Genomic DNA, 14055 nt, shown 5'->3' on the forward strand with positions numbered 1-14055 from the left:
CACATTCAATTTAGGCGTAAGAGTTTATGGAGTTTATTATTATCCATTACGGTGTGATTAACAAAATCAATTGTTTCATTGATTCTCATTAAATTTGTTCCTCATTTCTCTTTTTCTCTTAAACAAAAGAACAGTACAATATAATTGTATAGCTGTATGAATACAATACGGTTTACAGCTGTTCTACTATGAAGAACAATAAATCACCAGTTATACATACATTAATCATTTTTCTTCCAAATTTATGGTTAAACTGTTCTCCAACCATTTGCTATGCAGTGAATTATCCGAAAAACTGGATAGTATGTTGACCATATTCTTCACTGTATTGCGAAATATTTGTTCGGGAAAACGAGCGATTTTTTATGGTAACCTATCTTAACCGCCTATTCCACATACTGTAAATTGACGGATTACCATTTGTCAAACTGGCAAATATGTACATGGAATGGTAAGCTTACTGTTAGCTCCGATAGTCTGAGAAATGGTTAAATGACAATTGCTAATGGTTATCTACAGTATGAGAAACATTATATTTACAGTTTGTGATTATGCGGGCAGTTAATAACTGTGGAAGTGCTCATAGAACATTAGGATGAGTAGCAGGCTTTGCCCCAGTTGAGACGTTACGCCAAGAAGCAGAAACAAGAAGTCACATCAAAGCTCAGACCCAGATACATGTGCTTCAATTTGCACCCCTAGAAGGCTGGGATGCGGAAGTTTTCCTATGTATAGTATTGCAAGCAAAAGTAGAAAACGCGATGCAAAGATAGTAGATGGATATGTTGGCTTCCGTGTGATATAATAGTCCCTTGTGGACAGTACACATCGGAAGCTCAAAACTATAGTGGAAATTTTACGTCTACCCGATCAGAAATTCAAATCAAATGAAATCAATAATTGTCAACAGGTGTCCTGACACAATATGTTTGCGTTGATTATGACAAATGGTGTTCATTGATAGCATTGATTATTCGCAAACATGCTTGCTGCTAATTCTGTCTCGAGTTCCCGCCAAACAATCATCTCTCCGCTTTCAAAGCTAGCAGGAGCGAGAGATAAACAGACACTAATTGTACCTCCGTTATAACCCCCTCTTACTTCCGGTTATTCTACTTCCACAGGAAAGGCCGTCGGTTGTTTATGTGCCATATGCTGGTGGTGCTGCTGGTCCCGATCCTGGCCGTGGTCCTGCAAAACAGTGTCAACCTCCAACAGCAAGTGACGAAATACGAGACGACGAAACGTGTCGAGGAAGAGGTCGGTACAGCTGCATAGTGAGCGTATAAATTAGAACCCAATCCTTTTATTTATCCCATTGCTATGCTCCGTGTAGATCCGAATGACCATCAACATGACCGAACTGGTGCGGGTCGTGCAGAATGAGCGTAAACTGTTGAGCTACTTTGTGCTGACCCGGAAAAACCGGGCCGCCGTGGAGCAGGCCTTCGTTGAGACGGATCGAGTGCTGAGTGGGCTGATTGCGCTGAACCAGCAGTGGGATATCGAGTTCAACGGGAGCTCCAACCAGACCATCGAAGGGGATTTAAGGTAAGAAAAGGAGGGATGGGGCGATTTATTGGGGTTCTCGGATGGAGACGGTCACTGATATCTGTAAAAATCTTTTGAATTTCAAGCGAAACCAGGAATTTATTATTAAGGTGATTATTTGTGCTAGACAGTAGACCAGTGGTTTTCAACTAGGGTTTTTTTTTATTTTAAGAGATTTTACTGCTCTGCGGCATGGGTTTCTGTGGCTTTATCTTTAATAAAAATAGTTCTTAAATCTTATCACACCCAGCCTTAATCTCCATTTAGGTAATGAGTCGGGACTGCTCAAACAGATTTTCACCAAAATGGATCCATTACCTAAGTGGATTAAGTTTACACTAAGGTCTTTTTTTTACACGGTTAGTTTTTCTGCTTTAGCTCGGTCAATTTTGGGCCAATTCACATGAAAATTTGTACACAGGTAGACACGGTTAGTACTACCTGTGTACGGAAAATCAGATAGGTAGGTTCAAAATTGACCGAGTTAAAGCAGAAAAACTACCCGTGTAAAAAAAGACCTTAGTGTATTACCTAAATGGATTTCAAGGTTGCAAAGAAGTTCAAGAAGGGCGAGTGGTTAGGAGACTTAAGATTGAAGGATTCGTCATTAACATTGTTACATCTAGGACCTCGGCATTTGGAAACGAATTCAATCAAAACGCACGCGTCTACATTACTTGACTGTTTATATATTTCTGTTTTCTTTTCCCGTCCCTTGTGTTATGTATGATATCCTTAATATTCATGTAGCTCTTTTATATCAGTGTACTACTGATCTAGATGAAACATCTAAATAAGATAAGTTCAGTTTTTATCCGCCATGTTTGGAAAACATTGTAACTTTTTTATCTCGCAATTGTTTTAATCGTTAATAAATGTAATCGCGATCGAAAGTAAATTCGCGACGTTTTATTTCTACCGGAAAACTCCCACATACACGACAAATTTGGTGTCAGAAGTGGGATCGTCGAGTTTTCGCCGCGGTTCGAAATCGAAAGTACGGACAAAACGCATTCTTCCCCACGAGATGCAAAATGGCGCACGAGAACGCCGAACTGCTAGGCCAGCTCTCAGCGATGATTGCCGATGCACTCAGGGCCTCGATCGGAAGCGTCATTCAACAAGTGAACAATGGAGCCCAAAACGCAACGAATAGCACTGCCGCTCCCATTCCGAAAATCCCTGCTTTTTCGATGTCCGAGTACCGTCCTTCAGATGAATCATCCGTAGCCGATTATTTTAGTCGATTTAAGTGGGCATTGGAGCTAAGCCAGATACCCCAGGCTCAGTATGCCAACTACGCCCGAGTTCATATGGGAGCGGAGCTGAACAGTGCTTTGAAGTTCTTGGTGAGCCCGGAAGATCCAGCGGACATCGAATTCGACGAGCTGCAGACGACGTTGATCAACCACTTCGATCGGAAGAAGAACAAATACGTCGAAAGCATCAAATTTAGGCAGATAATTCAGCAAAAGGGCGAATCGGTGGCACAGTTTGTCCTGCGATTGAGGCAAGGTGCTGCGGACTGCGAATACGGAGATTTTCTGGACCGTATGTTGACTGAGCAACTCCTGCACGGTCTGGAAGCTCGTGAGATGTGCGACGAAATTATAGCGAAGGAGCCAGCTACATTCAAAGAAGCCTACGAGATTGCCTACACCCTCGAAGCGACCCGCAATACGGCGCGGGAAGTGAATACCGGTGCAACATCCGCAGTGCCGGAAGGAGCTAATAAATTGGGATGCGAAAGCTTGAGGACAAGAAAGAAGTCGACGTTCAACCAACCGAAGAATTCCCGTAGTGATCAACGAACGAGCAATCAGTTCACCAACGAAGCAGGACCTTGTAAAGGATGCGGAGGACAGCACCTTCGCAGTCAGTGTCGCTTTCGCGATGTTAGATGCCACAACTGCAACATCAAGGGACACATTGCCAAAGTGTGTCGGTCGAGATCAGCTTATCAGGAGGCATCAACTGATCAGGTGGAATCACAGGAGCTACCCCCAACGGAAATCGACATCGTGCAGTCGCTGAGCCAAGTCCACGACATAGCATCCACGGGAAAGAAGATGGTCGACGTTCAAATCGACGGCCGTGCCTTACGCATGGAACTGGACACTGGAGCGCCCTGCGGAATAATCGCCGAATCCAAACTACGACACATCAAGCCGAATTACTCGTTATCGAAAACGGACAGACAGTTTTCGAGCTACACCGGGCATCCTATCAATTGCCTAGGACGTATTCCGGTGAATGTAACTGTTGGAACTACAAACCGCCGGTTGAATCTATATGTCGTAGCCGGGGAGTCTGACTCACTCTTCGGTCGTGAGTGGATTTCTCAATTCGTTGATCAGATCAACTTGAATCGGCTGTTTTCTGAACCGGTCAACTCGATCAGCAACTCTGGCCTGACAGCGGACCAAACTACTCGTCTCACGGCTCTGCTAGATAGCTTCGAAGATGTGTTTAGCGATGTTCCAGGGAAATTGGTTGGCCCCCCAGCCAAGGTTCATCTGAAACCTAATGTATCTCCTGTTTTTGTGAAGGCCCGAGATGTGCCTCATGCGCTGCGTGAACGATACGCAGCTGAAATCGACAAAAAACTGGCGTCAGGATTCTTCAAGCGAGTGGAATACTCCGAGTGGTCATCCCCAACCCACATCGTCGTTAAGAAAAATGGAGATTTGCGGATCACCGGAAACTACAAACCGACCATCAACCCAAGAATGGTAGTAGACGAACATCCCATACCGAAAATAGAAACGATTTTCAATAAAATGAACGGTGCTACAATGTTTTGTCATCTGGACGTGACCGACGCCTATACTCACCTGCCAATCGACGAGGAGTTCAGTCACACACTGACTCTGAACACAGCGACACACGGGCTCATCAGGCCCATCCGAGCCGTATACGGAGCGGCAAACATCCCTGCAATTTGGCAACGCCGCATGGAGTCAGTCCTCCAAGGGTTGGACGATGTCGTCGTCAGCTTCTATGATGATATCATCGTGTTCGCAAAAGATTTTGAAAGTTTGCTTCAAGCGCTGAGGGTCACACTGGACAGGTTGAGACGTAGTGGATTGCACCTGAACCGAGCGAAATGCGTTTTCGCTACATCATCCCTTGATTGTTTGGGTCACAAGATAGATCGTCATGGATTGCACAAATCGGACAAGCACGTTGAAGCCATTCGTGATGCACCTCGCCCGGCGACACCGGAGGAACTGCAGCTTTTCCTAGGTAAGGCCACCTATTACAATGCTTTTATACCTAACCTCTCCGAAAGAGCAAGAATTCTACGCGATATGCTCCTAGCTGATTCATTCGATTGGTCACCCGAGGCCGATCAGGCCTATTTGGACCTGAAGGAAGTGTTGACATCGCCCCAGGTTCTAATGCAGTACGATCCTACACTACCGCTGGTTCTGGCTACGGATGCTAGCAAAACCGGTCTTGGGGCCGTGTTATCACACCGCTTGAACGACGGATTGGAACGACCGATTGCTTATGCTAGCACAACCATGTCGGCTACAGAACAACGATACCCCCAAATAGACAAGGAGGCACTCGCTATAGTGTGGGCGGTGAAGAAATTCTTCCACTATTTGTACGCCAGAAAGTTCACTCTAATCACGGATCACAAGCCGCTGTCACAGATCCTGCACCCTGAAAAATCACTTCCTTCGTTGTGTATCAGTCGGATGGCGAATTACGCAGATTATCTGGCACATTTTGACTTCGACATAGTGTACAAGCCGACAAAGCAGCATACGAACGCCGATTATTGCTCCCGCATACCCAGCAAGCCGATGCCATCCGAAATCAACAGCCTTAACTTGCAGGAAGGAGGAAGTATGGTGGACGAATTCGACGGTTTTGCCCTACATCAAATTCAGCAGCTACCTGTTCGAGCGGAACATATTGCCCGGGAAACGCGTAGAGATAAGCATCTTGGGGAAATCGTTCAAGCACTGGAAATGGGACGCAACCTCTCGAAATGTGGATACAAGTCCCCCGAAGATAAGTACACTCTAGCAGCGAATTGCCTACACTTCGAACACCGAGTAGTCATCCCACCGTCCCTCAGACAGCCGATTTTGAACGACCTACATACTGCTCACCTGGGTGTCGTTAAAATGAAGAGTCTGGCACGGTCTTTCGTCTACTGGCCAGGTATCGACTCGGACATAGAGAAAACCGTCCGATCCTGCTGTGACTGTGCCCGAGAAGCACCGGCACCTCCAAAATTCAACCGACATCACTGGGAGTATCCGAAGGGCCCGTGGGAGCGTGTTCATATTGATTACGCGGGTCCGGTGGCAGATATGATGCTTCTCATAATCGTCGATGCCTACAGCAAGTGGGTTGAAGTTAAGGTTACTCCTACATCAACAACAACTGCAACGATCGGTATTCTCGATGAACTTTTTTCGGCCTACGGAGCACCGACAACGCTGGTTTCGGACAACGGCCCGCAGTTTACCGCTGCGGAATTCAAGCACTTTCTTCAGGTGAGTGGAGTTAAATATCACAAGCTGTCTGCACCCTATCATCCGGCCACCAATGGCCAAGCAGAGCGATACGTCCAAACTGTGAAGCAGGCTCTCAAGTCCATGGGCACCACTCGGAACACATTGAAGAGAGACATCAACGAGTTTCTTCGACAATATCGGAAGGCGGCTCACTCCGAAACTGCTGAGTCACCCGCCAAGCTGTTCCTGGGACGCAATATACGGACGCGACTGGATTTGGTGAGACCACTGGATATCAGCTCAAGAATCACGGAAAAGCAACAGGCGAATTTCGACCCGTTGTTTCGATCTTTCACTCCCGGGCAGAAGATCTATTTTCTCTCCGGAAATTCGCGGATGGATAAATGGATTTCTGGAACTATTTCCGAATGTTTGGGAGATTTGCACTATAAGATCGACTATCGCGGAAAACAAATCAAGCGACACGTTGATCAAATCCGACCAGTGACAATGATCAAAACAACGGACCACCACCCACTCCACCCACTGCAAAACCAAAGTCATTGCGAGAGGAAGGTCAGCCGCTGCCACGGGTGCGTTATCATGGAAATACGATGACGTCACAGAACCAGTCATCCGATTCGGTGGTCAGCGACTCGCGAGGCGGCTTGGTCAGCGATGAATCTTCGATGGTACATGATTCTTCAGGTGGCACTTTTTCAACACCGTGTGCTTCTCCAGACATACAGTCGAGACAATCAGATCCCCTTGCCCTGCGCCGTTCGGAGAGGCTTCGCCGGCCTCCGTTGAGGTTCTCCCCGTAGAGGGGAAGAAATGTTATGTATGATATCCTTAATATTCATGTAGCTCTTTTATATCAGTGTACTACTGATCTAGATGAAACATCTAAATAAGATAAGTTCAGTTATTATCCGCCATGTTTGGAAAGCATTGTAACTTTTTTATCTCGCAATTGTTTTAATCGTTAATAAAGTAATCGCGATCGAAAGTAAATTCGCGACGTTTTATTTCTACCGGAAAACTCCCACATACACGACACCTTGCATCCAGTGTACCCAGTTCAGTTTATTTTCCCCAATGTAACAATCTCTGCTTTCTGTGATTTAATCGCATTGCATGTTACTATTTCAAAACGTTTTAAGGTTGACGAAGTCGTCATTGATATAATCATTATTGAACATTGGAAAGCAGTTTTCTCGTTCTAAACTTAAAATTTTGCAGTGAAAATGTATTCACTGTATTGCGGAAGGAGAATGCAGTACAATGAATACATTTTCAATGTATTCACTTCAGAGAAAACTGCTTTCGAGTTTTCAATAATGACGGTTATACCAATGACGACTTCTTCAACCTTAACCATTCAAGTCGTAGTCCTCAAACCGCAGAGGGCGTTTTGTCTCCCTTTTCGGCCTTCCTCCTTCGCGCTAATATTCGGACACGGTTGAACAGGAGTACTCGTCCCGACTTCTTCGGGTGTTGCCCAACTCGAGCATTGGGGACTACGAAGGTGATGATTTTGTTTGCGGTTTTCTGTGGGAAAGTGAAGGAGGGAAGATTTTTTGCTTTTTTTTCACTCATACTCCCATAAGAAACCCCGTAGGAAGAAAGAGTGTTTCCCGGCTCATCAACCTTCGTAGTCCCCAATTGGGATTCGTTCGTCTTCGCTCTCCTGGGTCGCTTGCCCTTGATCTTCAGTCTCTGAAAGCCGCATCAGATGTGCAGAATTTCGCTGGTATCTTCTGCCGCATGATGTTTGTTAGATATTACTATTGTTGGGCCACCCTATTGTGGCCACCCTGGCTTTATCCTGGGCCTCAGGGTCGTAACAATGGCTCCGAGGGGGAATCGGGGTGAGTGGAACGACTTCCCAATAAAAACTTGTCCAAGGTAGATTAATGCCACAAATTAAAGATAGAGGAGTATCAAGGCTTTGCTAGAGTAAATATTCAAACATATTCTAGTTTTCTTAATTTACATGTTCATTATTTAATTTTCGTGCATGATGATTTTACAAAGAAATTTTGTTTGGTAGGAAAAATAGGAAAATTGGGTTTACATTACCAGATGATCAGGGCTTTTACTCGCTGGTATTGAAGACGCGCCTAGGTTAAGCGCCAGGATCTGCCTTCCTTCCAGACGGGGTGACATGGCGGCCATACACGCCGACTGTGCCGCTGCTTTATCCAAAGCGGCCGCGGAAACTGGCCTCAACTTGTATGTCGCCGAACACACCTTCCTGTCGGGCCAAAACGACGCCCAGATTGGCGCACCGGGGCTTCTTCTTCCTTCGTCCTCGTCCTGTAGGTCGCCGAACACACCTTCCTACCGGGCCAAAACGATACACTTTTCTTCCTGTCGGGCCAAAACGACGCCCAGATTGGCACACCGGCACTTCTTCTTCTTCTGTACTCAACTTGTAGGTCGTCAAACGCCCAGATTGGCACACCGGGGCTTCTTCCGTCGAAATCACTTTTCTTCTTGTCGGGCCAAAACGATGCCCAGATTGGCGCACCGGCACTCCTTGATCTTCCGTCTTCAACTTGCAGGTCGCCGAACACACCGGGCCAAAACGACGCCCAAATTGGCACACTGGGGCTTCTTCTTTCGTCGAAATCCCTCTCCTTCCTGTCAGGCCGAAACGACGCCCAGATTGGCACCACGGCGTTTCTTCCTTCGAAATCACTTTTCTTCCTGCCGGGCCGAAACGACGCCCAGATTGGCACACCGGGGCTTATTCTTCCGTCAAAATCACTCGAATTCCGGGCCTGGTTGGAACACGTGGCGCACTATCCACGACCGGGTAAAGATGGAGAATTCGTTCACTGTTTTAATGAGAACAGAAAAAAAAACGAGTGAATACGCGGAACACTACTTTTCGGTGTCAAATTCGTTCACCTATTAGAGACTGCTCTCATGGTGACAAGCAGTTTTATCTCCTCGTCCAAGCTCTCATGGACATCGAGCTCTTACCACTACCACAAAGGGCATGGCGAAATGTCACCGGTTATGACAACCAGTCGGTAACGGGTGGTGACAAGGTGGTGATCAAAGGGTGGGAGTTAAGGAAATAATGGGGATGTCCAAGGAGAACAAATTTCGATGCATTTATTTTTGTTTAAGTTTTTGAGTTCTATTCAATTCTGATAGTTCGATTAATTTGGTTTATTATTTTCAAAATTTGAAGCAAAGCACAATATAATAAAAATTTACTTGTATTGCATCTTGCTTTGCTCTTTAGATAACCGTGCAAATGTTCAAACGTTTGAAATATTTGTTCACACGTCAAACACCAAAGGAAGTAGCAAGTAAACAAACCGATTATTCCATGCACCACCCAAAAAGTGTAACCGTGGCTGAAAAATTCTAGCAGCGAAACGAACCAATGTATGCTAAAACTGGTGGGAACATATTGTGGTGGGACAAAAAATTTTTGCAGGGGGTCGAATACGGTGCAAAAGATGCAATAATAAGAACAATAAAAAAAAAACTAAAAATGGGAGAAAATATGTACAAAAATGTTATTTACATAAATGTGACCTTTTTGGAAGGTAACATGTTTTGACCAGCACACTGTTCCGATTTTTCTCGAGTGTACTCAACCGTCACCTACCCGGCCTACCCGGCCTACCATGGATGAACCATTACCTAATCGAGGAAAACATATAACTGTCAAACGAAACAATGAATAAAATTACTTTGTATAACGTGCTTCTAGCGGCGTCGGTGGTGTAGTGGTAAGCGTGGTTGCCTCTCACCCCAGTCGGTCTAGGTTCAATCCTAGTCGACGCCGTCGGTATTTCTGAGACAAAAATATCTGATCACGCCTTCCCTCGGATAGGAAGTAAAGCCGTAGGTCCCGGCCCATGTGTTGATGGGTTCGATATGTAGGGTGTCAGGTGTGTGTGGATGTCTCCCTGACCGTCCGTGTTTAGGCTTAGTACCAGAAATAGGCGGACGTTAAACTAGAGCTGATGCCGAACGGTGTCGGCTCGCCAGAAATAAGAAGAAGAAGAAGAAGAAGAACGTGCTTCTTGAATAACGACGTGTTTTTATATTTCGTCCGGAACTTTCGCGGTAGTCTTTTGTTCGTTTTTCCGCTTGTTCTGTAGGTTATTGACCCGGAGATGGAGGAAAATTAAGAATCGTCGCGTTCGTTGGCACCGGTTTCCATAATTGGAAATTCCGAGTGGAGTGCATACTCGATACATTCGACCTTTTGTATTGCCTCCAGCGGGAGGTGGAACAGATCGAGGAGTTGCACGAGTTGCAGGACGACACCGCGGTTGTGCGTGCGGAGAAAAAGAAGAAAGTGCAGGAAAGAAGAGTGTACAAAAAGTGCAAATCGCTGATAGTGCAAGCGATCGCGGACAATCAGCTCGAGCTGATTAAAGACCGTGCGACGCCGAAGGCGATTTGGACGACGCTGAAGATTGTGTTCGAGCGTCGTGGAGTAGCGGGACAGCTGATAATTCGGAAGCAACTTTTGACGCTGAAGTATTCCGACAAAGTTAGTGCTTCGCTGCCGGAACATCTTCTACGCTTCGACAGGCTCATCCGGGAGCCGAAAAAGAGTGGCGCGAATGTGGAGGAGTCGGATGCAGTGTGTCACCTACTGCTGACGCTGCCGACGTCTTTCGATTCCGTCGTCACCGCCATAGAAACGCTCCCGGAGGGCGTTACCATGGAGTTTGTTAAGAAGCGGCTGCTGGACGTCGATATGAAGAGACGGAATTCGGAAGTGGCTGGACTGGAAAGCGGAAGCGAAGGGGTAGCGATGTCGAGCAAGCACAACCGAAGCAGGATGAAGTGCGCGGGAAAATCGGCCACAAGAAGGCCGGTTATTGAGTGAAAGTGGACTCCGACGAGAAAAGCCTGAACAAGGCGAAGAAGAGAGTGAAGTGCATCGTAATGCGCAAAATGCGAACCTGGGTGCTGAAGACAAACCGGAAGTGGCATTAGTGTCGTCGGACGCTGAAGATGTAGTGAGGATTGGTTGGTACCTTGATTCCGGTGCCACCGATCATATGTTGAACGATTCTCGTTATTTCGTGTCGATGAAGCAACTATCGCCTCCCGTCGAGATTGTCGTTGCTAACGGCCAGAAGCTAGAGGCGAAGTATTGCAGAGTCGTGGTGATGTATGTACGTGACTATCGACGGCAGAACAAGGAAGTGCGATGCGAAGGACGTCTTGTATTTGCCCGGGTTAAGCTGCAACCTGTTCTCCGTCAAGCGAGCTACCAGATCCAGATTCCAGGTATGTTTCTCGGAAGATCGAGCCCTGCTCACCAAGGACGGAAGAGTTCAAGCGGTCGGCTGGCTCAAGGGTAGCTATACGAACTAGATGTCTATTGTAAGAAGAGCGAAATGGGATCCGCCATGATAACTGGCAAAGTGTCACGGAACGCGGTTCTGTAGCATCAGCGGTACGGGAACGTAGGGTGCGACAGCCTTCGGCAACTGGTGCGGCACGGTATGGTTGACGGTTTGATGCTGACGGAGTTCAACAGTGCCACCATTGTTTGTCAACCGTGCCTTTCCGGGAAAATTGCGAAGCAACCATTCACTGACCTGTTGGAAGATTTATGAAGTAAGTTTCGTGGAAATTCTGGTTTGAATTTCCGGATAATTTATGTAGTTGAATTTGAGTTGAATTAAAAATGAATCATTGAGAAATTCCCTGGGAAATCCTGGAGTGATTCTATCACAATTACTGCAGGAATTCTTCTTTTGCTTCTAAAGGAATTCCCGTGGTATTTGTGGGAAATCCTCGGGGGAATCCATGAAAGGATTTCCGGGAAATCCCTGGACAAATTCCATGACATTCCTAAAGGAATTTCCTGGGAGCTCCAAAATACATTCTCGGGAACTGTAGAAATTGCTTGGACACTCCTGCAGAAATTTCTAAGGAATTGGGTTCTTTAGGGGTATCTAGGTTAATGCTCAGATTCTCCGCCCAAAAATTAGTCGAAATCCGAAATTTCATAATTTTTGAAGTCCGGGAACTATTTTTAAAATGCATTTAAAGTTTGTATGGGGAAAGTTTCTTGTTCGGGTCGAACTGTCATTTTATCGATTGAACTGTCATTCAATCCACAAAAATTAAAATGGTTTTGTTAATTTAACCATCAAAACAAAGGTATTGAAATCCAATAAAATCACGTTATACTCAGAAAAATGAGCTCTTTTGATTAGGCTATAGACAATAGTAATATTTTATTCACTAAACAACCCAATTAATGAAGCAATTCCCGAGGATCTCCTGTAGAAATACCCTAGGATCTCTCGGAGAAATTCCCAAGGATCGCCTGGAAGAATTCTCGAGGAACTCCAGGAGGAATTCCCAAGGATCTCCTGGAAGAAATACCGAAGAATTCATGGAGAAATATCCGAGGAGCTCCTGGACGAATTTCCTAGGAAGTCCTGCAGGAATTCCCAAAGAACTGTTAGAAGAATTCCCGTGGATTTCCTGTAGGTATTCCCGAGAATCTGTAGGAGGAATTCCCTTCAGAATTCCCAAGGATCTCCTGGAGGAATTCCCGAGATACACCTGGAGGAGTTCCTGTAAAACTCTTGGAAGAATTCCCGAGGATGTCCCGAAATACTTCGGGACGAATTCCCGATGAACTCTTGGAGGAATGTCTAAGGAACTCCAGGATGAATTCTCGAAGATCTTCTGAAGGAATTCCCGGATTTTTCTGTGGAACTCTTGGAAATAAATCCGACGAACTTCTTGAGGAATTAAAAAAAGGTAAATATTCAAGAGAAACCCTGAGAGAACCGTGCATTATTGCTGGAGGACTTTTTGGGGAACTCTTGAAGAAAATTTCATGGAAGTTCTGGAGGGAATTTTCGGAAAGCTTATGTTAATATTTATTTTCAGTCAAATCATGGAGAAATTCCCTGGGCAATCTTGGAGAAATTATACCACAAATGCTGCAGGAATTCTTCGGGAGCTTGTTTAAGGAATTTCATGGTATTCGTGAGGAAGCCATGGAGGGATTCCCGGAAAACTCCTGGATAAATTCTTGAAAACTTCTGAATAAATTTACCTGGAAACCTCGGAAGCAATTCCCGAGGTACTCCTGGAGAAATGTCTGAAGAGCACTTAGACTAATTCTTATGGGAAACTTCAGGAAGACTTCCCAGTGAACTGAGTAAATTCTTGGGAAGCTCCATGAGGAATCACAAAAAACTGGAGGAATCCTAGAAGTGTGAACGCCTTTCTTGAATATAGGATGTCATCACCCAGCTCATCGCTATTTTACTTGGTATAGAGCGGAGTGAGATTATCTTGATTTTTAACAATAATTTCCCGCATAACAAAATACTGTTTGTGTTAATCTCCACACAGTATGTCTCCTTTGCCACATACTGTTACTGTACCACGAACAGGTGTTTCTCTGTTGAAAATATGAAACTCAAAGCATCTGACCATAAAGAACGGTCTATGAAGACCATAGCAAGTTGTGACAATTTGTCATATTGTGCAGAAATTATCGAACAATATAGTACCGAAAACTCAAGAGGCATGGTGGCAATGCAGTGTAACCTTTTCTCAAACGGTTTGCGATTTCATTTGCGTAACACACTTACACATGCGCATTTCACTGTGTGCCACTTGAATTCAACAGTTTGTCAAATAGTAGCTTTTATTAGTATCTGTACCGATCGAACTTTGCAGTTTGCATTTAGAAAAAAAAAAAACAAAATTTTTCGCCCGCGAGTTGAGTGAACAACAAACTAAAAACTTGCCTCGGAAATGGTTTGAAGCACTTGGAGCGGTCTGGATGGAACAAAGGTAAGTTTTGCACGACTTATAAATTTAGTTTTTGTGCTATATCTCATCGGATACTAATTGATTTGCAGGATGCCGAAACTTCAATTCAATTCCAGGAACCTGATCCGGCCTGACTGTGCGAGGAGTCCCGCAAAAGAGAGCAGCGAAAGATTCGCCCTGCTGGGGGCGGAAATTTAATGCTCCTTGCAATTAAAAATGCATTCTC

General features: G+C 45.3%; 2 protein-coding genes across 7 annotated transcripts in view; both read left to right on the forward strand.

Moving 5' to 3' along the window:
* LOC115257278 (uncharacterized) overlaps nucleotides 1-14055 on the forward strand; it is a 201506-nt gene that overhangs the window by 176802 nt on the left and 10649 nt on the right. For 4 of the 6 annotated variants that reach the window (XM_062847111.1, XM_062847110.1, XM_062847112.1 and 1 more), the window contains 3 exons: nucleotides 1125-1260; nucleotides 1337-1551; nucleotides 1638-1661. In XM_062847111.1, the coding sequence (XP_062703095.1) occupies nucleotides 1125-1260; nucleotides 1337-1551; nucleotides 1638-1661 (375 nt within the window). Of the gene's footprint in view, nucleotides 1-635; nucleotides 730-1124; nucleotides 1261-1336; nucleotides 1552-1637; nucleotides 1662-14055 lie in introns of those variants that run through there. The other 2 variants (XM_062847115.1, XM_062847114.1) reach the window with 2 other exon arrangements.
* On the forward strand, nucleotides 2265-6959 carry LOC115255698 (uncharacterized protein K02A2.6-like). Its single transcript, XM_062850110.1, has 2 exons — nucleotides 2265-4797; nucleotides 4873-6959. The coding sequence occupies exons 1-2, from the start codon at nucleotides 2586-2588 to the stop codon at nucleotides 6645-6647; spliced, it is 3987 nt and encodes a 1328-aa protein (XP_062706094.1). The 5' UTR covers nucleotides 2265-2585; the 3' UTR covers nucleotides 6648-6959.

This window comes from Aedes albopictus, chromosome 1 (assembly GCF_035046485.1).
Source record: "Aedes albopictus strain Foshan chromosome 1, AalbF5, whole genome shotgun sequence".
Classification (NCBI taxonomy): domain Eukaryota; kingdom Metazoa; phylum Arthropoda; class Insecta; order Diptera; family Culicidae; genus Aedes; species Aedes albopictus.